General features: G+C 56.0%; 11 protein-coding genes across 11 annotated transcripts; 5 read left to right on the top strand and 6 right to left on the bottom strand.

Annotated features, from left to right (window-relative positions):
• Positions 1–126: 126 nt before the first annotated feature.
• N657DRAFT_642391 (DNA/RNA polymerase) lies at positions 127–5013 on the top strand. Its single transcript, XM_062792335.1, has one exon. The coding sequence runs from the start codon at positions 437–439 to the stop codon at positions 4697–4699; it is 4263 nt and encodes a 1420-aa protein (XP_062649418.1). The 5' UTR covers positions 127–436; the 3' UTR covers positions 4700–5013.
• An 827-nt stretch (positions 5014–5840) lies between these two features.
• Positions 5841–6899, top strand: N657DRAFT_642388 (uncharacterized protein). The gene is made up of 4 exons (XM_062792334.1): positions 5841–5964; positions 6067–6197; positions 6271–6361; positions 6496–6899. Exons 1-4 carry the CDS (start codon positions 5906–5908, stop codon positions 6659–6661), a joined length of 447 nt encoding a protein of 148 aa, XP_062649417.1. The 5' UTR covers positions 5841–5905; the 3' UTR covers positions 6662–6899.
• N657DRAFT_642387 (nucleic acid-binding protein) lies at positions 6500–8345 on the bottom strand. Its single transcript, XM_062792333.1, has one exon. It carries the CDS (start codon positions 8056–8058, stop codon positions 6850–6852), a length of 1209 nt encoding a protein of 402 aa, XP_062649416.1. The 5' UTR covers positions 8059–8345; the 3' UTR covers positions 6500–6849.
• A 629-nt stretch (positions 8346–8974) lies between these two features.
• On the top strand, positions 8975–11765 carry N657DRAFT_568255 (helicase-like protein; the record flags this gene model as incomplete). The annotated part of the gene is made up of 3 exons (XM_062788573.1): positions 8975–9491; positions 9543–10862; positions 10912–11765. The coding sequence occupies 3 exons, from the start codon at positions 8975–8977 to the stop codon at positions 11763–11765; spliced, it is 2691 nt and encodes an 896-aa protein (XP_062649415.1).
• A 289-nt stretch (positions 11766–12054) lies between these two features.
• Positions 12055–12740, top strand: N657DRAFT_642385 (uncharacterized protein). Its single transcript, XM_062792332.1, has 2 exons — positions 12055–12413; positions 12498–12740. The coding sequence occupies exons 1-2, from the start codon at positions 12274–12276 to the stop codon at positions 12610–12612; spliced, it is 255 nt and encodes an 84-aa protein (XP_062649414.1). The 5' UTR covers positions 12055–12273; the 3' UTR covers positions 12613–12740.
• Positions 12741–14053: 1313 nt separating this feature from the next.
• N657DRAFT_642384 (uncharacterized protein) lies at positions 14054–14983 on the bottom strand. Its single transcript, XM_062792331.1, has one exon. It carries the CDS (start codon positions 14594–14596, stop codon positions 14189–14191), a length of 408 nt encoding a protein of 135 aa, XP_062649413.1. The 5' UTR covers positions 14597–14983; the 3' UTR covers positions 14054–14188.
• On the top strand, positions 14563–15162 carry N657DRAFT_273544 (uncharacterized protein). Its single transcript, XM_062786562.1, has one exon. The coding sequence runs from the start codon at positions 14704–14706 to the stop codon at positions 15004–15006; it is 303 nt and encodes a 100-aa protein (XP_062649412.1). The 5' UTR covers positions 14563–14703; the 3' UTR covers positions 15007–15162.
• A 156-nt stretch (positions 15163–15318) lies between these two features.
• On the bottom strand, positions 15319–16175 carry N657DRAFT_567161 (GINS complex, PSF2 component; the record flags this gene model as incomplete). Its single annotated transcript, XM_062788486.1, has 2 exons — positions 15319–15981; positions 16062–16175. The coding sequence occupies 2 exons, from the start codon at positions 16173–16175 to the stop codon at positions 15319–15321; spliced, it is 777 nt and encodes a 258-aa protein (XP_062649411.1).
• Positions 16176–17514: 1339 nt separating this feature from the next.
• On the bottom strand, positions 17515–17964 carry N657DRAFT_678724 (uncharacterized protein; the record flags this gene model as incomplete). The annotated part of the gene is made up of 2 exons (XM_062796102.1): positions 17515–17544; positions 17611–17964. 2 exons carry the CDS (start codon positions 17962–17964, stop codon positions 17515–17517), a joined length of 384 nt encoding a protein of 127 aa, XP_062649410.1.
• A 1704-nt stretch (positions 17965–19668) lies between these two features.
• N657DRAFT_678723 (uncharacterized protein) lies at positions 19669–20135 on the bottom strand (the record flags this gene model as incomplete). Its single annotated transcript, XM_062796101.1, has 2 exons — positions 19669–19696; positions 19753–20135. The coding sequence occupies 2 exons, from the start codon at positions 20133–20135 to the stop codon at positions 19669–19671; spliced, it is 411 nt and encodes a 136-aa protein (XP_062649409.1).
• A 413-nt stretch (positions 20136–20548) lies between these two features.
• Positions 20549–21138, bottom strand: N657DRAFT_569374 (Rhodanese-like protein; the record flags this gene model as incomplete). Its single annotated transcript, XM_062788658.1, has 3 exons — positions 20549–20674; positions 20753–20964; positions 21015–21138. 3 exons carry the CDS (start codon positions 21136–21138, stop codon positions 20549–20551), a joined length of 462 nt encoding a protein of 153 aa, XP_062649408.1.
• Between the last annotated feature and the right edge of the window lie 912 nt (positions 21139–22050).

The following is a 22050-nucleotide window of genomic DNA, read 5'->3' as shown; positions in this document are numbered from 1 at the left end:
CACCCCACAATTACTCAAGCGGAGCACCAACATCCTCCAATGAAACGCGCCTACCGTGGAGATTTTTTCGACGCGAGGCCCTGGAGTTCACCGGGAACGGGAGGCCAATTTTTTCGAACCTTTGTTTCTGAAACCTTTTGGCCGAAGTTTCGTACAGGCGACTGTCTATCTTTGCCATCTTCTTTCACGGCGAATGTACTGTCCTCCGTCCCTGGCGAGGTGACAGCAGCTTTCTTTCTATACCAGAGTCGCCGATTCTCTTTTCCTGTTTTAGTACCATTATTATTTCTGTTTAATGAATTGATCACCATCCTCGTCTGGCTCAGCAGATTCCGTTCCCTTCTGTTGAAGCCCGCTCTCCCTCATCGTACAAACCCTCGAAGCGACGAGTCGACGAGTACTTCACAGCCCCCTCCTCCTCTCCCTGCTCCTCACAATGCTCGTCCGACCGGGCGCCACGCGACAACCACTTCCCATGCGACATCTCTTCTCGTCGTCCAACCCGCTCCGACTTTCGTCGAGATGCTGCGCCAACCTTCCCCGGCCTGTCACCGAGAGCCGGCGGGTTCTCACGACCGGAATCGATTCACGTCCGTGGAAGAAGAAGTCATTTCGCGCGCTGGCTGGCTTTGAGCGCAATCTCGCAACGGCACTTGAAGAGCACCGCCCGTTCGGCGACGATGTCCCGTTCCAAGGCCTCCCCAGTCACATGGCCTCCCCGTACCAGGCCCAGGAATCACAGCCACCACTTCACGCGCTGAGGCCATTTAACGCCTACGACGATCCATTGATCCTTGGCGAACAAAAAGCATATCCGCCCAGGCTACGCATCAACCAGCTCGGAATTCCTGGGGATCTCGATGAGATGCTGTCACTATTTCAGGCTTGTGTGCAGGTTAACAGACTGGATCGCGCCGCCCTGGTTCTAAAGCGATTCGAAAAACTACAGACCCTGGAGTCTCACCAAGCCATGGAACTACACAATCAGTATCTGCAAGGACGGGTCGCTCAGCTCGAGGCAGAGCCAGAGAGTAAGAAGGCCGAAGAAGTTCACAAATGGTTCGAACTGCACATCCGGGAACGACTGCCGATTACCCCCATCACAATCGCTTACATGCTCAAGACGACCCTGCTTACCTCGACCGGCAAGAAGCTGAAAGCCCGGGTCGACCGCTACATGAGCATGATGCCCCAGCAGAGTGCCACGGAGCCATTGGACCTGGGAGAGGTCCTCACAAGTGAAGACTTGTCGACAATTGCTGAAATCTGTCCGACCTATTACGTGCCGGAAACCGACTTTGGTGCCGTTGATGCCGAGGCTGCTGCCAACGAGGGTGACACCTTCCCCTCGGATTCTAGCGATCGAAGTATGCAGAAGGACACCCCGACCGGCGTGCCCGAAGTCCGCGGCACACCCCAGAAGGGCATGGGGCTCAAGTCACTCAAGACAACACTTTCGCTGTTCTCCGAGCTCCCGGAAGGCCTGGACATCGCAGCGCTCCCTCCTGCGCAACGGCACGAGGTGCAAGCCAAGTTGGAGCGGGACTGCGTGGAGGCTGCGATTGCCCGGTGGCGAGATGAAAACGAAAGCTTGATGAAGATGGGGCTCAATAGCCAGCTTTCAACCCCGTCGCTCAATTCGAAGCTTTATGACTGGCAACAGGCGCTAGAGGCGCGGCTCGCCCAAGAGCAAGCCAAGGTCGAGGCGTCTGAAAAGGCGCCAAGAAAGTCCCTAGAAGACCTGGATCGATGTTTGTACGGACCCCATCTGTTGCAGTCACCACCGAACCGTCTCGCTGCCGTCACCATCCTCTCCGCCCTCAGCATTCTCGCCATGCACGGTGCCGACAAAGGTGTTCCGGTCGCTACCATGGTTCAGCAGCTGGCCAAGATCGCCGAAGAGGACATTCGCGCACAGAGCCTTGCGAACAGCCTACCCAACGCAAAATCGAGAGCCCGCAAACAGCAGAACGCTCGGCACCTGATGCGCGTCAATGACTCTGCGTCAAAACAATCGCCAGAGACGTCAACCACAACCAGCACAAGCACAGCAGCAAACCCTGCGCTGGACAGCCAATACTCGTCCTTAGAAGCCCGCTGGCCGCTGGCGATTAAGGCGAAGGTCGGCGCCGTGTTGCTTGGGGCATTGCTTGACACTGCCAAAGTTGTTGTCTACCGGGAGCATCCAGACACGAAAGAAAGGGTGGCACAGGCGCAGCCAGCTTTCACGCGTAACGTGCAGTTCAAGAAAGGAAGGAGAGTGGGCATGATTCAGCCGAACCGTACGCTGGTGGAGCTGATGAAGCGGGAGCCGAGAGGGGAGGCTTTGGCTCGCCATCTGCCCATGCTCGTTGAGCCCGTGCCGTGGTCCAAGTTCGACAAGGGTGGCTTCCTCAGCACGCCCAGCAATCTCATCCGCCTGAAGAACCACGAAAAGGACCAGCGCATATATGCTGAAGCTGCCATCGAACGGGGGGACATGGAACAGATGATGAAGGGTCTTGATGTGCTCGGCAAAACAGCTTGGAGGATCAACCGCCCTGTTTTCGACGTGATGCTGGAGGCATGGAACACGGGAGAGGAGTTCGCGAATTTGCCAGCGTTAGACCCTAAGATCCCAATTCCCCCCGAGCCAGATTCGACCGACGACCCGATGAAGAAGCGGCTGTGGCTGAGGGCCGTCAAAGTGGCTGAGAACGAAAAGTCGGGGCTGCACTCTGTCAGGTGCTTCATGAATTTTCAGCTGGAGATCGCCAGGGCTTTCCGTGATCAGACCTTCTACTTCCCTCACAATCTCGACTTCCGCGGGCGCGCATACCCCCTGCCGACCTACCTGAACCACATGGGCGCCGACCATATGCGCGGCTTGTTGATCTTCGCCAAGGGTAGACCTCTTGGAAAGTCTGGCCTGAGTTGGCTCAAGGTCCACCTCTCCAATGTGTTTGGGTTTGATAAGGCTAGCCTTCAGGAGCGCGAAGACTTCGCCACCAAGAACTTGGAAAATATCTTCGACTCGGCTGATAACCCGCTCACCGGGAACCGGTGGTGGCTGCGGGCCGAAGACCCGTGGCAGTGTCTTGCCACATGCTTCGAGCTGAAGGCCGCCCTCTCATCTCCGAATCCCGCTGCATTTGTCTCCCACCTGCCGGTTCACCAGGATGGCACCTGCAATGGGTTGCAGCACTACGCTGCTCTTGGCGGTGACACCTGGGGCGCGCAGCAAGTGAATCTCCTGCCCGGAGAGCGCCCTTCGGACGTTTACTCTGCCGTTGCCCAGCTGGTTCAGGAACACGTCCGCAAGGATATCGAGAACGGCAACGACTTCGCTCGGGCCATAGATGGCAAGATCACCAGAAAGGTTGTCAAGCAGACAGTCATGACCAATGTCTATGGTGTCACATTCGTCGGCGCGAAGAAGCAGGTTCACAAGCAGCTCGATTCGCTGTATCCGGACATGGAAAAGGAAACGGGCGTCAGCTCCACCGTGCTCGCGTCGTACATTGCATCTAAGATTTTCGTAGCGCTGTCGACGATGTTCCGCGGCGCCCACGACATTCAGCATTGGCTCGGCGAGATTGGCAGCCGTGTGTGCCGGGCCATGACGCCGGAACAGCTGGATCGGCTTGCCGAGGCTTCCGGCGAGGTCGTGGTTAAGAAGAAGGTTCCGAAAGGAGGCGAGGAGGAGTTTGCCGCGCAATTCCGAAATACGCTCGTCTGGACAACACCTCTGCGGATGCCCGTGGTCCAACCGTACAGGAAGAGCAGCACCAGGCTGATCTCGACCTGTCTCCAAAACCTGGCATTGACGACCTCAGACCGGGACGACCCCGTGAACCGGAGGAAGCAGCTGCAGGCGTTCCCACCCAACTTCATCCACTCACTCGACGCGAGCCACATGATGCTCTCGGCCCTGGAATGCCACGAGATCGGCCTCACCTTTGCCGCCGTCCACGACTCGTTCTGGACGCATGCCGCCGACGTGGATGCCATGAACGCCGTGATCCGGAACTCGTTTATCCGGATTCACCAGGAGGATGTCATTGGCCGGCTCAAGTCTGAGTTTGAAGCGCGGTACCGTGGATCGATCTACCGGGCCAAACTGGACGCCACCACCCACGTGGGAAAGAAGATTCTAGAGCACCGGAAAAAGCACCGCTTGACCATCAAAGAAGAGCTGCTGCAGGAGAGACGCCGGCAGGTGCTTCTCCGCTCCATTGATCCCGAGGAGGTCAGGCAAGGGAGGGAGATGGTGACGCCGGCCAGCATTTTCGAAGCGCTCGCCACGCCCGACATGGTGGCGAGTGATGTCGATGCGGAAGACCTGGTGGCGTCGGCAGAGGAAGAGGACGGGGATTTGGACGCTGCCGCTACCGATTCCGATGGCGATATCGAGGAGGCCCTGGAGGCGGCTGAAAGCGCTGATGCCGAGGTTGACGCAGCATCGCCAGACCTGACAAAGTCCGATGACGAGCAGAGGCACAAGAGGTTCCTGGAAAAAGCCGAGAGCTTCGGGGTAGCGCTCGCCGAGAACGCCGGCACCAATTACTTTGCCCAGTCGATGCACGGGGATCTTGAGAAGCCGACCAAGAAGCGGATGGCGCAGATCTCGCTGTGGCTGCCGCTCACGTTCCCTGAGATCCCCGAAAAAGGGAACCTGGACGTGACTAAGCTCAAGGAGAGTAAGTACTTCTTTTCTTGAGCGCGCGGTCCAGTCGTAGCGGCGGAGGGGCTTGTCGTCTCGATTGTACCATCAGAAAAGTGCTTTCTTTCCCTGTTTGCGTTTTGTGGCGTTGACTCGTTAATGGCATGGTTGGCATGGCGTTTTGCGATAAGAGGCGGTTTTTCTTGAGCGGAAATGTATGTGCCTGTGTATATTGGACGTTACACGTGAAGGCGAGGTTGGTTCATGGCGTTGTATTTTACATGCCTGCTGTAAATGTGGGTGTTCTCTGCCTCTAGATTTCTTGTATAGTACGAATGGAACAGAGAATTGAAGGCTTGATTTGGTGTGTACCCTTTGTACATCACAATACTTACGATGCTCGCACCCCTTCTCAATCTGTCCTCCACTCCCTTGGGGTGATGGAAGGGGGGTCATATGCAAGGGCACATTGTTTCCCGGCAATACCGCACCCTGTCGAGCTTGTTTGTCTGGACGGTCCGGCTTATATGTAGCTGCAAGGGTTTCAAGGGTCCCAGGGCGTTCGGGAGACGGTCATCGAGCTTCGCTGGTGGAATTCAGCCGCTCCGTTAATGGCCGTTAATCAGGATATAGTAGCGGATGGTACGCTGATGAATGGCCAGGCTGAAGTCAAACCAGGTTCCTGGTCAGGGGTTGATGCTATTTTTGTTCTCGGAAGATATAGCGTAGTGGTTACACGCCCTTTTGAGCAACCTCGGGGTAATACGGAGAACTGCCACTGCAGCTTGCGACGAGAGAGTTGAACCGTCGTTGGAAATGGCATTCACACACTGGGAGCAACCGAGGCCGGAGGACACTTTTGTTAAGCCGGAAGCTGGCTCTCCTTCGCCTTGCAGTTTCGGTCTGGGGCTAGACACTCTCTGACTGGCTCCAGGGGTCCTCGGCTCTAAGACTGCAACCACACTACGCATAGCTTTCGATGCCAAGTGTCAAGAGGAGAGAAAAGTTCCGGAGTTTCGGAGGGCTGCCCAAGTGGTGATATCCTGATATGAGACGGTAGCTGGAAATTGAGCCTGGGCCGTGGAGGAGGGACTTGTCCAGGAATGTAGATAATTGGGGGAGGGTATTTATGGACTGGACCTCTCCAATGCTGGAGGAGCAATCAGCACCACGAGAAGGTACTTGTGAAGCTAAACAAGCATCAAGTTGATCAAACAAGACTCCAGTCATCCCGAGCTTATACGCACTAGACCGCCGGCCAAGATGCAGCTCTCCCTCCTCAGCGACAACCTCCTGTTCCTGGGCATGCTAGTGGTCATCTGGTAAGCCAACACCATCATCAACAACACAACACCCGCATCACAACCTGGAACCAGCACGTTCACCCGAAGGGCTAACTCACACCTTATTTCCGTCACCACCAGCTCAGCAGCGCCAGCAGCGGAGAACGACGCCCCCGCCCTGACCTTGCCAGGCCGTCTCCCGTCGACCTGCATCGACTACAGCAAGACGACGTCTTGCTTCACAGCCACTACCACCACCACGGTGACGCCCAGTACGCCGCTCGGCCATCTATCATTTGCTATCAATGTGAATTGTCTGCTGAACCCTAACTGCCTCTGTTGCAGGAGACTGCCCCAAGATCAAGTGCCAGGTCCCCACGGACCCAATCGCGTGCCCGGCGTACATCAAGATCACGACCACTGCTGTGCCGTGCAGGTAAGTAAAGACCGATTTCCTCCTGCTTCTCCTTCTTCTTTCCTTCTTCTCCTTCTTCTCCTTCTTCTCCTTCTTCTCCCCCTTGAGTTACAGAGATGAGAGAAGAGGCTGATGTTGTATTCTCGTGTCGTCAGCACCGACTGCTGCCCGCGCACGCCGACGAAGACCGTAACCAAGAAGCAGTGCCCAACCTGCACGACGGGTTGCGTTATTCCCACCGAGACTTACACCGTCACGACTGGGTGCAAGACCACTCCTGGCGGCATCCTGACGCCGACGGCGACGCTAATCATTGGGTAAGAGTAGGTAGGGAAGGTAGAGGTAAGGAGTCGGAAAAGGAAATAAGTGTCTCTGCCTCTGTTCAGTTGCCTTCGATGGCTTCATTAACAACTCTATTTTGCTTGACATTTACCCACCCTCTGGTGAACATGTCGTACCCTTGGTATCTCTCTACACATGACATCTTAAACATGACATCTTGAATGCTATCACCGCACCTGGGCACCCTTCAAGCTGGCCACTTTGCACACACCCCCGCTCGCCGTCACCAGCTTGCCCAACCCAGTCTTGCCCTCCAGTGCCTCGACAACCCCAGCATCAAACGCCACCTCGAGCGCATCCGTGGTCGTAAAGCCCGGCTGAAACGTCTCCCAAATCTTCTTCTTCGGGTTGAGCACCTTCTCCGGTTCGCCCTGCCACCCCTCAAAGTAGACGCGCTCGCCGGCCTTGGCTTCGGCGGGCGGGTTGACCAGCTCGACGGGGCCCTTGTGGTCGTCCTCGCCGCCCTCCTTGGGCTTGGGCGACGCGGCGAGCACCATGGCGCATGACTTGATGCCGCGCATCTTGACTGGCTTGAGGTTGGCTACCACCACCACCTTGCGGCCCTGCATCTCCTCGAGCGGCACCAGCCCGTTGAGGCCCGAGCACACTGTCCGCACCACCTGCCCCTCGTACTCGGACGTGTCCTCGGTGCCCGGCGCGTCGCCCATGGCGATGGTCGACACGTACAGCGAGTCGGCCTCCGGGTGCTTGATCGCCTTAAGGATGTGGCCGACGCGCAGGTCGATCAGGCAGGGTGACATGACGGCGGGTGCCGGCGGAGGCGCGGGCTGCTTGGGCGCCCGCTCCTTCTTCTCCTTCTTCTGCTTCTGCTTACCGCCCTCGCCGGCGACAGCCTCGACGACCTTGTCCTTCACCTCGACGGCCTTTTCCGCCACGGCAGCGGCGGCCTCCTTTGTCCGGTCCACGAGCGCCTTGTCTCCACCAACGGCAGCGGCAGCAGCGGCGGCCTTCTCCTTCTTTAGTCGCTCCTTCTCGGCCTTGGCATCGACGGGGGGTTTGACGTAGAGGATCTCGTCGGCATCGACCTGCACCTTGTCGGCGTCAGCCGCGCTGAGACCAAACAGCGGGCTGTTTTGGACGAAGTCGACTAGGCGCACAATGTTAGGCCGGCCCTTCTCGCCGGTCCGCTGCTCGGGGGTCCAGGCCTTGACGAGCGGGGCGAGCGACTCGTACAGGGCGACGTCGGCCTTGCTGGGCTTGGTGCCGAGCGCGGTGGTGCGGGAGGCCAGGTCGGCATTGAGGGTGTCAAGGAGGGCATCCGAGGCGGCCACCTTGAGCGTAGTCGCCTTGTCGAGCCACGACTGGATCTCGGACTCCTCGGCGGGAGTGTACTTTTGGGCGTCGAGGGCAGCCATGATGCGTGGGTTGGGCAGCGAGATGGTGTTCAACGGTCGGATCGACACTGGGAGGAACGGAGAGACGCTTCGCAGGGCTGCTGCGGGGCGTGCGGCGGCTCGGAGTGGGAACAGCTTGGCGGATTTGGCCAGATGCCGAAGACAGGCAATTATCGAAGTGCAGAAAGAAACTCGGCGGCGGGAAGCTTGTCTTTGTTGATGATGGTGGGGTGAAGCTTCGGAACAATTTTGATGAAAATGCGGGGCAAGTTGACTCGGCGCGGCTCGTAAGGGATGGGAGATCTCGGAGACCCTCTGATCATGGAAAATCAAAACAGGCCTGGAAAGTCAAATTTCAAACATATCACCCAGACATAAGGGCAGAGCGTAGAGGGTTAGGGTTAGGGTTATTGAGTGCTAACTGTTCGCTGAGTGAGACCCTAACCCTAGATTTCCATACAATAGCTGTGAGACTCATGTTTCCATTTCGCCAAGCCTTTTTCAATGGGGCCTTGAATGAAATTCATTGCAAGATTTGGCCGAAATTTAGGGAATTAAATTTTCGTTCCCGTCCCTAGCGACTAACGTTAGCAACTTTTTTGGGTTTGAAAGAACGAATGTGGGGCACTTCTTGCCCCTTGTAAAAATGGGAAAGTTCCCTGCTCGTGACAGCGCGCGGACCCCCGACGCGTTTTGATGCTGGTGGCAATCTCAAGCGCGTGATTGCGCGCCCCCCGATCGCCAATTCCGTTGCCTCTCTTCCATTCTTCCAGATGCCCCTATTTGAGGTCCGGTCTTCGCTGTCCTTCGTCCGTTCGGTGTATTGGACGTCAATCATTGTGTAGATTGCGACACTCATCACAATTGCTTCTTTCAATACTTCCATTCGTTTCACCTGTTGTGATTCTCGCGTCCGGACTGTTCCTCTTCTCCCGCAATGCCTTACGCTTCCTCGTCCGACGGCGGCTTTACGAGTCCGCCTTCACAACATCCGACCAGTGCGCCATCTTCTCCACCACCCGCCTCTCCGGCAAGCGTCACAATGGACAGGCCCAAGATGAGCTACACGAAGCTAAGGGAAGAGCAGATCCTCGCCGCCGAAGAAGAGAAAGCTAGGGCAGAAAACGATAAGGCTGAAGAAAAGCGCAAGAAGAAGTGGAAGAAGCGCGTGCTTAGCAAGGAGGAGCGCGAAGCCAAGGCTAAGGACCTGGACCAGCTCCTCGCACAGAGTGCCGCCTTCAGCAGTATCCTCACCAACAAGACAAAAGTCTTGGGACGCGTCGGCACTACTCTGGACGGGACGGTGATAGGCGAACACGACCTAACCATGGCGAAGCAGCCGAAATGTTTGGTTGGTGGCACCATGAGAGATTATCAATTGGAGGGATTGACCTGGATGTACGAGATTTGCATCCAGGGTATGAGTGGAATTTTAGCCGACGAAATGGGATTAGGTATGACAGCCTTCTCACTGAACAAGAATCTCTCGCACTGACACATGCCAGGCAAGACTGTTCAGACGATATCGCTCATTGCGTTGCTCCGCGAGCAAGAGAACTATCTCGGGCCGCACCTCATCGTCGCCCCGTTGAGCACTCTGTCCAACTGGCTCGACGAGTTCCATCACTGGGTCCCGTCAATACCGGTTGTCATGTACCACGGCACGCCGAAGCAGCGCAGCGACATCTTCAAGACCAAGATCATGCGCCATCTCCATGGCGGGAGACCAACCGAAAAGTTCCCCGTGGTGTGCACAAGTTACGAGATGGTTTTGAAGGACCGTGCCGCCTTGTCCAAGATCAACTGGGAGTTCATCATTATCGACGAGGGGCACCGGATGAAGAACTTCGACTCGAAGCTCTTTCGTGAGCTGAAGTCCTTCACATCGGCCACCCGTCTCCTCATCACCGGCACGCCCTTACAAAATAACCTGAAGGAACTGTGGTCACTGCTCAATTTCCTGCTTCCCAAGATTTTCCGGGATTGGGAGGCCTTCGAGAGCTGGTTCGACTTCAGCGATTTGGCGGACGAAGAAGGCACCGAAGAGTTCATTGCCGACAAAACCAAACAGGAGCTCGTGAAGAAGATGCATGTTGTGCTGCAACCCCTCCTCCTGCGCAGAGTCAAGGCCGACGTGGCCAAGTATCTCCCCAAGAAGCGGGAATATGTCTTGTATGCACCAATGACGAAGGAGCAAACAGATTTGTACAATGCAATCAGCGACAAGAACGTCGATACACGGGCATACCTGGAGAACAAGGTGATTGAACGCCTCACAGGGGCTGCCAACAGCAAAGCATCCTCGTCCAGCCGCAGCACCCGCCCCTCCAGGTCCAGCAGCGTCAAGATGGAGCCAGATACAGATAGCCAACCAATTTCAAAAAAAGGAACGAGAGGTGGAGCGGCTGCCACGAAGTCAGAGGAAGTCCGCCCGCCAGCGAAGAACGCTTTTACCCTAATGATGGGCAAGCCACGTCCTCGTGGAAGACCGCCCAAGGCTGCCCCTGCCGCCAAGCAGGAATCTGCCGAACCTCAGCCTCCGGAGCCGACAAAGAAAGAGTCGAAGAGGAAGAGCCCGTCATCAGCCGAGTCTCCGGCTCCCAAGAGCGCCAAATCAAGTAGGCAGTCCACCCCTGCGAGTGCCCGTGGCCGCCCCCGGAAGGGACGGCGATCGTACAGGGAAGCCGACTCCGATGATGATCTGCTAGACGATGACGAGTTCGAGGCTAAACTCTTCGAGGTGATGGGGGAGGAAGATGGTGGAGAGATGGAGGGCAGCTCGGATGAAGAAGAGTTTGCGCGCGCGCAGACTCTCGAGCTCGCGAGTATGTCTCCTTCAGCCCTTAGGGCTCAGCCTCTGCTAACCCGTTGCAGAACGAGAAATAGCACATAAGAAGCTCGGCAACCCCATCATGCAACTTCGACTCGTCTGTAACAGCCCGCACAACTTTTATAACCCCTGGGCGAGCGACGAGGGCCTGCCGATCGACGAGAGCATCGTGACCGGCTCAGGCAAGATGCTTCTCCTCGACCGCCTCCTCCCTGCCCTCTTCAAGCGCGGCCACAAGGTCCTCATCTTCTCCCAGTTCAAGACCCAGCTTGACATCCTGCAAGACTACTGCACCGGGCTCCGCAGGTGGCCCGTCTGCCGCATCGACGGCGGCGTCGCGCAGGACGACCGGCGCGCCCAGATCCACGAGTTCAACACCAACCCGAAGCGCCGGATCTTCCTCCTCTCAACCCGCGCCGGCGGGCAGGGCATCAACCTGGCCAGCGCCGACACGGTCATCCTGTTTGACAGCGACTGGAACCCGCAGCAGGACCTGCAGGCGCAGGACCGGGCGCACCGCATCGGCCAGACGAGGCCCGTCATCGTCTACCGGCTGGCGACCAAAGGCACGGTCGAGGAAGAGCTGCTCATGAGCGCCGACGCCAAGCGCAGGCTGGAAAAGCTTGTTATTAAGAAGGGCGGGTTCCGGACCATGGGGCAGAAGATTGATATGCGGGAGGACCTGGACCGGGAGACGCTCCAGGCGCTGCTGTTGAAGGATGGTCTGGTGTACAAGTTCTCGGGCGATAAGGAGGTGTTGAGTGATGAGGATTTGAATGTTCTGTGTGATCGGAGCGATGAGGCGTACGAGAAGGCGGCGGTGGGTGAGGGGAATGCGGATGGGTACAAGGTTATAGAGACGGGAGCAAATGGGATCACGGCGGCTGGAAAGGCGTAGGCGTTGTGTGCATGTCTTGTTTTGGTGGTGTACTGAGGGCTTTCTGTGGAAGTTGACGGTCTGGGGCATGTCTGCATTGGGGAAAGTAGCATGTATGTTCTTGTGGGACCTACAACCTGGGGTTTTCGAAGCAACAACTTATTCTATGGGTCCCCAACGAGATCCTAATTGCTTGTGGCGTATCTGAGCTTGCTTACGTTCGCAAGTTACAGTACTTTCTTCACTACCTGTCGTGTTCCGTGACCTGCTTGCATAGGACTTGAAGTGAACGTTCAGTACCCCTCACATAAGTACCACAAGTTTGTGACATATCGGTCCCTTTTCGCTCCGCCGACTTGATCAACGAGCCATAACCTTCACAACACCCCCGAACAAATAAATGCACTCCGCGCCCAGCAACAGCACCTTTCCCACAGCCTCGTGATAAAACAACCTCAAAATCCACCTCCCTCACCACCGAACACAAACCCATCCAGACCACGCAACAAACACCAACCTCCAATTACCCATGACAACACCGCCCCAGAACCCCCCAACCCCTCTCGTTACTTCCACAACCGTGCGCCAAACAAACCGCACCGTCGCCACCGCCACTCGGCCCTCCCACACCTACAACCTCACCGCCGCACACAAAGCGACCAGATACAGGTACGCTATCCCAACAGGCGCCAGCACCCGCCCAACAAAACCCTCCACCCCAGCCCCGCCGCACTCATCCAACAACCTCAGCAGCGGCAGTACATGGCTCAGCAGAACGAAAATGCCCGTGTACACGCCCAGCGCCAGCCGGACCGCCGAGACGTTGCGCGCCGTCTCCCAGCGCAGGGCGTGCAGCGTTGCGCCGTAGGGGGTGCCGATTGCGTTGTGGGGCGGGCGGAGGGCCGGGAGGATGGGAGGGAAGGAGGAGGTTTTCGAGGGGTACAAAGGGCGGAGAGGGCGGAGGAGCCAGTAGAACAGGTGGGCGGCTAGGTCGTGGTGGACGAGGAGGGTGAGGAGGAGGGCTGAGAGGAGGGAGAGGTGATGGGGTTTGCGATTGGGGTGGTGGAGGTGGTGGAGGGGTTGGGGATGGAGGAAAACCGGTAGTAGAGGTTTTCTGGAATTGGATCTGGGTAGGTGTCGTAAGTGTCGTGAGGCGAATGGTACAGCGCCTGGTGGTAGTATTGGATGTAGAGACGGTCGTCTTTCAAGGCTGGTTTTTCTTGTGGTTGGCGTGACTTGCGTTGTTGTTTTTCAGTTTTATCTTCCAATTGGTGCTCGGATGTAAATGGATGTATGTTAAGGCTGTCTTGGACGCGAGAAGGACTTGGTCTCAGCTTTGACTGTTGAGAGATGAGGCGAGGTGTGGACTGGTCATGAGATGATGGAATCCAGAATGTCGTCGAACCATTCAAGCTAGAGTCAAGTCGCTAACAAGGAACTTGAAGTCAGTCAGTCAGCTTGTTCAAAGACGTACATAGACAGTTGGGTTCACTCTTATGGGTATTGATTGTCAATCAAAAGGTCATTGTCTAAGCGGAACAATAGCCTCCATAGTCGATTCACAAGGAAGCAGTATGGGTCCGTTGTCTTTATTCCAAACTTGGACAAAGGAAGAACCAACCAAACCGGTATCTGAAAGGAATTGCTCACTCGGCCATTGATAGCTGCTTTGTTTATGCAAGAGGAAGAAGCAGTGGAGGCGTGGAAGATGGCATTGTTGAGCGACCAGTGGTATAATTTCCAGCGTACTGAAGACTTGCGGTACAATCTGAGTGGCTTGCACCTCTCTCGGAACGTTGTTCACTGAAAACTTTCTCAATATCTTCCATCAGATTCAATCCGTCACAGTCAGGTACCGCCCAGCCTGAGAATCATTACCGCCCACCATACCGTTCAAAACGAAGGATAATCCCGACGTGGCCACTAGGTCTCCCAGTAAACGCAGGCGCCTGAAAGTCAAGTCCGATCCCACTGTGCTGGCCCTAGATGACAAGGACATAACACTGGAGTCAATCGAGATGAAGCTTTCTGCTTCCCGAGCCGCTTACAGTGTTGAGGGCCATGCCTTGATCGAGTTCGACTGGGCTTCTACTTCGGGGCCGTCCAGCTCATCTCCCATGACTTCGCCGCCCTCATCTCCGTTCCTCCCGAGAGGGCCTTTTCAGAGAGATGGTGCGCCAAGTCCCCACACATTGCCCAGCCATACCTTGCAGATTCTTGTTCTCGAGGATGCCATCGCACTGTTGAGCGAGATAAGCTCCAACCAATGGAACAACCCAAATTCCAGGCACCAGCAAAAAAGCATCGCCTATCCAGCCGCAGACAATCTCCGAAAGGGAACTACCGATCCATCCCGGTATATCGAACAAGGGCTGACGTATGTGCCCCGTAGCCCGGACTTCAGCCCTAATCAGGACTGGCCTCACTCTGGAAATCACTCTACCCTATATGGCGAGCCCCTCTATGAGGACTTCCTCCCTCTTTCCCTTCCCTGCCCGCTCTCCAACAAATGCAATAAACCACAGAACTCCAGTATTGAGCTGAATAACGGCAACGACGGCAATACCAACGGAGATCGCAGTGAAGGCGGGGACTCGAGTAGCAGTGAGGGTGAGAAATCCAGCAGTAATTGGTGTATCGAGGCCGTCCGCGGCAGCGTCAGGGCAGGGAAGAATTGAATGGGGAATGGGATGACGATGGCTCGGAGCTTTACGTGACACAGGAAGCAAAATGTTTACCACAAGAGAACCACCAACTATCCCTGGACGAGAACTCAAATACGGACGCTGGTACAGATGGCACACCAGCCCGGTCACCCTGTCTGCGGCAATCCCGGCCTCCGTCCCTGTCATCTCCAATTGATCGGTTCGAGTTGTTCTGCAACGCCGCCGAGAACACGGTGAGCCAAGAGAACCAGCTGCTATTGCCGAGAACAGCGACAACGACATCCAGCTATGTGATGTTAGCGACCCTGCTCTCGCGTCACCTCGCAGCAGTATCACCGCCTCTGATGGTCGGCTTGAACCCTTATTTCCAATATCGGCCTCCGGCAATCCTGATGGCTGCATGGAGATGGTTACCTCTGGGCTCAACGAGCGCGGTGACTACCAGCGGTTTGAAAACCTGGCCACTGACGCCTTGGTTGACGCACCCACGCCGAAAGACGAGGTTCGAGGGGGCGTGGACTCCATCCGATGGAAGTTCCAGGGAGAAGAAGCGAAGGTATTCCCATTCTGGCCAGGTAAGTGACGGTGTAAAGTGAGGCGAAGCCCAGGAGCATTCTTGGTGATACGGTAAGCATGGTACAATTATGGTTGATGGGATGTATAGCCGCAAGGTATATTAGCGTTTTCTACGGCAAGAAGCCCATGTTAGCTGAATGACTGCATCTGCTTGGTTGCCCCCTGCATCGAACCATCCACGATCGGCATGCATGGCTCTCAAGTCAACAACGAAGATATCAGGTCGTGACTCACTCTTGCCACCTCCGTCTTCCACACCGGCAAGCTTTCCCCCGTCTCCAACGATCCCTTCCCAACCCCCTTGCACTCAGAATAACTGGTACCTAACCTTCTCAAAATCCCATTTCCTCATCACTCCCCATCTCCTCCTCTCCCCGCTCCTCCTCCTCCCGCCTGGCCGCCTCCACGCTCGCCCCGATCTTTCTCACGCCGTCCACCACGCCCAACACAAACCCCCTATTCTCCGCCAACTCCATGGCGCCCACGCCGCGCAGGCTCATCAGCCCGCCGCCGAACCCGTCCGGGTCGGCGGTGCTGCTGCGCATTTTGGCGGCGCGCACCTCGACCAAGTCCCGCAGCAGGCCGCGCACCTCGCCCGAGGCGGCGAGCCCCCCGCCGAACGCGGCCGCCACGTCGTCACCCGCGTGCGCGAGCAGCGCCTCGGCGAGTTCCTGCCAGTGGTAGGGGAGGTAGCCTGCCGGAGAGGCGGCGGTGCATGAGGGGATGAAGGGCGGGGAAAGTTGTTGTTGTGGTCTGGCTGCTGGTCGGCGGGCGATGAGGCCTGGGTTGGCCGGGTCGGCTCGTGATGGGGCCGGGGGCGGGTCGGAGAAGGACTCGGGGGCGACTTTGGTTTCATGGTGAATTATTTCGGCGAGGGAGGACGGGTGCAGCCAGGGTGGCGGGATGATGTTGGCGCGGCGTTGCTTTTTGAGGAGGAGTGCGAACCAGAGCGGGAGGTCGGCTCTGTGTGGTGGGCGGAGAGGAGGGGTTTTGCCCTGATGATTTAGAGAGAACGATGTCAGTTATAAGATGATTTGAAGGAGGGTCTGGAATTGAATCGGGAGGAATGGCTTACGCCGAGCAGGTTGATGCTTTCTAGCCGCTGGCGCGGGACGACGGTGACGAGTTCCATCTCGGCTAGGAACGCGACTTCGGCATGCGTCAGGCCTGGAGGCAGCGGGAGCGCCATACTGAATGTGGTGGTGTACAGGTGAGCTGAAATGTGTCACCTCGTCATGTTGCGACCCTTGTTGTGGGCGTTATCGCATGCGCAATGCGGGGCATGTCGAATTGGTCGTGTGTTGAACCCGCGTGGCGTTGAAACGCGGGGCAGAATTAAACTGCATGACATCGCGCGTTATGGGGGCTTGGCGTTTTACAGGGCTCGAGACGCCAAGCCGCTACCTCCGACCCGTTAACGTTATACTGGGGTTTGCTTTCACGTCAACCAGTAATGTTGTGGGTTCACGGCTCCTCCGGTCAATTCATATGATATGGAGGGTAAGTGATCTATCTTCCTGACTCGTGACCGCACTCTTTCATGGCCGCAAGCTCCTCGGGCCAATGCTGCTCAATGTGATTCCACATTGGGAAAGTGGGACTGAACCCGGGTTCATGCACCCGGAGCGGCCCGTCGGGTGTGGAGTGGCTCCCGGTCTCCCAGCAACCGGAGCCGGAGCTATTGTTCCGGACCTGATTGAGCGTCTTACATACAACAGCCAAGTACCCGCCACTTGCTACTAGGCATCGCTTCATAGAATCTGGCGTAAGACACCCATATCAATAAGGCAGCTGAATGTCGACTGCTTGGGTTGCCTCAGGCGAAGTGCGGCTGCCTGCAATCCTGTGGCTCAGCCTCGCCCGGGTGAGTGAGATTCCACTGCCGAATTGGCATGTCTTCCGAAGACGACTTATTTGGTTGCCTTGATTATACAGCCTCAGGCTCCAACGAGAAAGCTCGCAGTCAGTTAGTTTCCCGGCAACCTGGTTACAAGGAAGGGAACTTTACAGCGCGCTGCGCCGCTGTACAACCTCAGCCCTACAGGCCAACATGGCGCGGGAATTAAGTGCATATGAAACTGTCAGTTAGACCCAGGGCCGACCATCTTCAATCTTTCTGGGTGAAGCACAAAGGGGCGGCGAATATCATGATTGACGCCAACCTCAAAACAACGGAGACAACTCGACGGTTAAATGAAAAAGTTTAATGGATTGATTGGAAAGTATGGGAAAGACGATGCTGTGAAGCAATGCTATCTATGCGACGTGCATGTAGGTCATCTCAGTCGCTATGCAGGGTGTAGTGTGGGATACGAACGCCGATGTATGCTCCGGCCCTGGTTGCACCAGTCAACCACCTCCAAACCCTGAACCGCTTCGAAAAGGAAAAGTATAGAATCATAAATCAATGAACGACCGCCCAGCCAAAACAGCACCGTGGTCGCTTCCCAAAATCACCAAGTAGAGAAAGACCCATTCATCCAGGAGATGGAAAGAGTTGAAAGACGAGGAAATGCACCCCCTTCTCATCAGCGTTGAGTGGTGCTTCCAGAGGTCTGCTGTTAACACCGGACCATTAGCATGAGCTTCATCATAGAGATTCTGCACACAGGAAGACAACGTACACCGCCAGACGGGTATGTGCTGCCACCAGAAGAGCCGCCAGACGGGCCACCCGAAGTCGAGCCCGAGGTGCTGCCCGAACTGGTCCCAGAAAAGGCAACATCAGGTTTCAAGATGCTCAGCGCCGAGCCGTGCTTGAGGATGTCGTCCCAGTTGCGCGAGGAGTTTCCCGAGTTGTTGCTCGACATTGTTGCGAGAATGTCTTGGTGCGACGGGTTGAGGCTGTTCACGCGGGAGGGCTGGGAGGAGATGTAGTGACTGAAGTGGAAGAAAATATTGGATGTGTCTGCTGTTGCGGGTTTGAGGTCGTTGAGGTTTGCCGGTGCACATCGTTGGAAACTCGACCGAGTGTCCATGGCTCATATATACAAGATGCGTGAGCGATGAGTCCTCCAACGTGTCTGGATTGGCGATGTTTTTTTCGCATAGATCTCAAGGTAGTTGCCTGATCGGACTGAATTCCTCCTAGACAGTTCCACCGTGCTGTCCGGTGGTGATGCCTTGATGCACTGGCAGTGCTAGCTCTCTAGGAGATGTTGACCGATGCTCAGCACGACTTGTGGAACAGGTATGATGGAGCAGACTAGGTAGGAATCTTCAGCCACGTTAGCATGATATCTAGAGGGTTACCTACCATAGGCCTGTAGATGACGGTAGGTCTTGGACTCTGAATCGGTTACCTGGAAAAGGATGCGGCGGATTACTAAAAATTCAGAGCACGGCCACTAAACTCGTGAGATGGACTCGCGCAGCTGCGTGATAGATTCATTTAGGTTGTTTGGACAAAAGTTGGAGAGTCCGAGCAGCGAGTCCGAGCAGGCCCGTCACCTGGTATCCATCCGGTCCCACTTCTGCTACAATACTGGGCCTGAGCCAACAACTTGAAGCCTATGTAAACCGAGCCCGGAGTGGGGATGATTGAGATCCTGTGCCGCATCGATATCCGCATTGCTGGGAATCGCGTTCAGTGGTGTTGTACTAATCCAGGGGCGCGGCGCTGCCAGGCCAGTTGCCCCGGGCGGCCGGGCCGGGTCGACCCGCAAAAGCCGACGAACACATACTTCCCATGAACCCGCAACATCCATAGAAAAATTCATCATGACACGCTACAAAACCAAACATGAAGATGGCTTTGCAGCGATCTGTCCCGGTCAAAGTCTTGGCATCTTTCCCCCGAAATTCGTGGCGGAATGTGATATTGTTGCCTTGTCATCCTTCGACGGCGCCAGGTCGTAGGATCACTTGGTGGCACGGCGTGAAACTCAAGCTCGAGTCAGCCGTCACGAGTTTCTCGCGCCCAAACAGCAGGCAGGACACGAAAAGACGACCTTATGATGCTGACTTCGATGGGGCACGAATATCTCGATGGCGGAGATCTTCCTCAATGATGTGCGCTCATGTGCTTGAATTGGGCGACCGCCATGTCAAAGCCGAACTGTTCTCACTCAAAAAGCTGCCAATAATCCCGCGCCTCTTTTGAAAATGCCTCGCGCTCGAGGAATGCATGACGCTCTTCGATAAATGCGAGTGGAGGTGATGATCCAGAAAGGAATATTCACCCGTAAGGCGGCATCTACAATCAGACAGGGCACTTGAATTCAGATGTACAACAGCCGGATCAACAAGTGTAACTGTCACCTCGTGAAAAGACAGGACATTGGAATTCGTGAAGTTCCCATCGTCCCCTTCTAAGCGGACTTTCCCATCCCCAGCAACGGACTGTAATATAGTAAACACAATTCATTTAGTTAACGAATTTATGACGGCCAATTTCACAATTTATATCACCGCCCCGGCCCTTGGCTATCTCAGGCCTCAGCTTCATGACATTCTCTTGGCTCACGTATCTCCTCCGAACCGCAACTCAATCTTGGCCACACTCTTCATCGTCGCGACGCCCCTTAATCAGTCCAGCAACGTCACTTTGCTCCATGCCAGCGCAGGAACCGTTTGCTTCCCAGGCCACAAGTCCACATCTACACACGACATCCACAACCACCGCGGTCATAACTGGGATCATGACACCCAATACCTCTGCATCGTTACTTCGGAAGCTCTCCTTATCCCGTCCTCTTCTCGCGCTGATCCCTTTCCGGCGGTGCGAAGCAACTGGCGAGAGCCACGATAACGTAAAAAAAACATACAGGTAACCAAGGATCTTGGATCGCCATATCCACATGGCCCAGCCAACCTTGTTACCTCCAATCTTGGCACGAGCATGTTGCTGGTCCGTGGCGTCCTTGACGATAACACACTGGACGGTCTGCTGTGGGCAGTCGTAGCCGAACTGTTCCCGGAAGGATTCGTTGATACCACAGAAGCCTTCCTTGAGACACGTACCGCGGAACCGCTCGTCGTGCGTGTAGCACATGTGCACTCCCTCCTCTGCAGGCACCAGGATGGGCCAGGCGGAAAAGTTGAAGCCCAGACCGTGTGGCCCGCCAACGGCAATGGGCTCGCAAAAAACGGTGGGCACCAGAGTCGGCCACTGGATTTCATGGAGAGCGTGGTGGTCTTGCCAAGCCATGGTTGGGATTGGCCAACGGCGTTGTTGGTGATGTGCTTGGTGTTCGGTTCAGGTCGGAGGCCGAGCTGTGCGCGAAGGGGTCGACATTGGGTCTTGTCGGAATCGGATATCGTTCATGAACTGTATAGAAAGGAATGGGAGTGCATGTCCGACAGGACCAGTTGGAATCGAGTCGAGATGAAGCGCAATTGTCGGATGGCACTGGTTAACTTGTTGACGCAACAAATCCGCAATTATTGATGCTCCGTTCGTAGTACGCAAGCGGAGGTCCGGTGGGTATCGAGTCTCGGTCGGTAAACTTTTAAAAAGCCTGCCTTGCTGCTGGGTGGGTACTTGCCTGCTACTGGCAGTGCACCTGCCTTGCTGCTGGAGCAAGGCCTTCGCAAATGCGGGTTGGAGCGAAGTCCTCATCCCTAATACCCATCCTCCCATAACTCTTTCCGATACCCCTCGGTCAATCGCTCGTCGGTGCCGTAAAGCTCCTGCCACCCCGCGAACCCGCGGTCAAGGACAAGCACCTGTTGCTCCTTCGGGCCGTTCTCCTCAGCAGCAGCACCAGCGATAACACCAGCAGCAGAAGCAGTACAGTCCTCCTTCTCTTTCTCCCCAATCACAACGACTCGGTCCTCCCGCGCCTTCTTCGAAGCGAGAAGCCGCTCCCTCTCCCGTATATACCTCAACGCGGCCGAGGGCCCCCGCTGTTGCGAGAGAGCGCAGTGGAACACGACCGTCTCCTTGTCCTGCAGCTGCCGGACTAAGGTCGGGAGCATGGCGTCCAAGGTGCGGGAGGGAACATTTTGGGAGCCCTTGATGTGGCCGCCAATGTAATCTGCGGAACGTAAGTCACTTTCTAGAATTACTGGGGTTAGGAAAGCGAACCATCATCCCGCACGTCGATGACGGCGATGGTTGGGTCGCCAGCTGCGGCAGCTTCCTGGGCGGCGAGAAGAATTTTGGAGAGGGAGGCTGCTGAGACCCGTTGGAGCGTGCCGATCGTAGCCATCTTGGTTGTTTGGGCTTCTTGTGTGACCAATCGACTTGTGATAAGATGCCTGAAAATGCAGTCAACCTTTGTTTTCAATGGAGGTGTTTTCGAGGAAGGAGGTTTAGATTTTGAAGTATGTTGGATGAGGCTACAATGCAGGCAAGTGGGGCGCGAACTCATGGCTGCGGAGCTCCAGCAGCATTGTCGCTGTGACAGCTGGCAGACGGGCATTTAGCGGCCCGTATTTGGAGGGGATCTGTCAGGTGAAGCCCCGACTTCACGACATCCATCTGTTTTCTGTTTCAACTCTCCCTTGGGCATTCCATTTCTTCGATGGTTGTTAATGGAATCTCTTTAGCGTTCTCTTGGAGAAATTACCCGTAGCTCACGTGCGGAACGCGTTTGGTCGATCCATTTGTGGCGCCGATCCCGCTGCCTGGAAGGCAGGGAACGAGTTTGACGGTGCAAATGACGACCCTTTCACGGATCCCCTGGCCTGCCTCCTTTGGTGACGTCGAGCTCAATTGCTGCGATTGCGCAAACATCTCGGCCTCAGCTTTACGAGTCCCATGCGAGGCGCGCGATGAAGGACGACTGTGGCTTCGCCTTGTGAACCAAAACACCCAACTCGAATGACAGCCGCTAGGAATGTTGGCTTCATGGTCAAATGACTGAACCCTGCCCAGCCAGCTGTTTGCAGACACACTTCAACTGCGTGTGACACGGCCGACCCCACCGCCGAGGCAAACGTTGAAAGATGGGACGATGCGGAAGTCTGCCGTTGCTCCTTCTCTTTTGCGGAGATATTCAGCGACGCTCCTATCTGGCACCCGCTGACTCGGTCAAGTGACCAGCCGGTTGGCTTCACAGTTTCGCCATCATCTACGGAGTAAGCCGGATAGGATCTTGTGCGGCCTGGTTCATCTGGTC

The sequence above is a fragment of the Parathielavia appendiculata genome (assembly GCF_033297405.1).
Source record: "Parathielavia appendiculata strain CBS 731.68 unplaced genomic scaffold N657scaffold_3, whole genome shotgun sequence".
NCBI lineage: Eukaryota > Fungi > Ascomycota > Sordariomycetes > Sordariales > Chaetomiaceae > Parathielavia > Parathielavia appendiculata.
The sequence above is the reverse complement of the archived record's forward strand: the minus strand, read 5'-3'. Positions and strand labels throughout refer to the sequence as shown.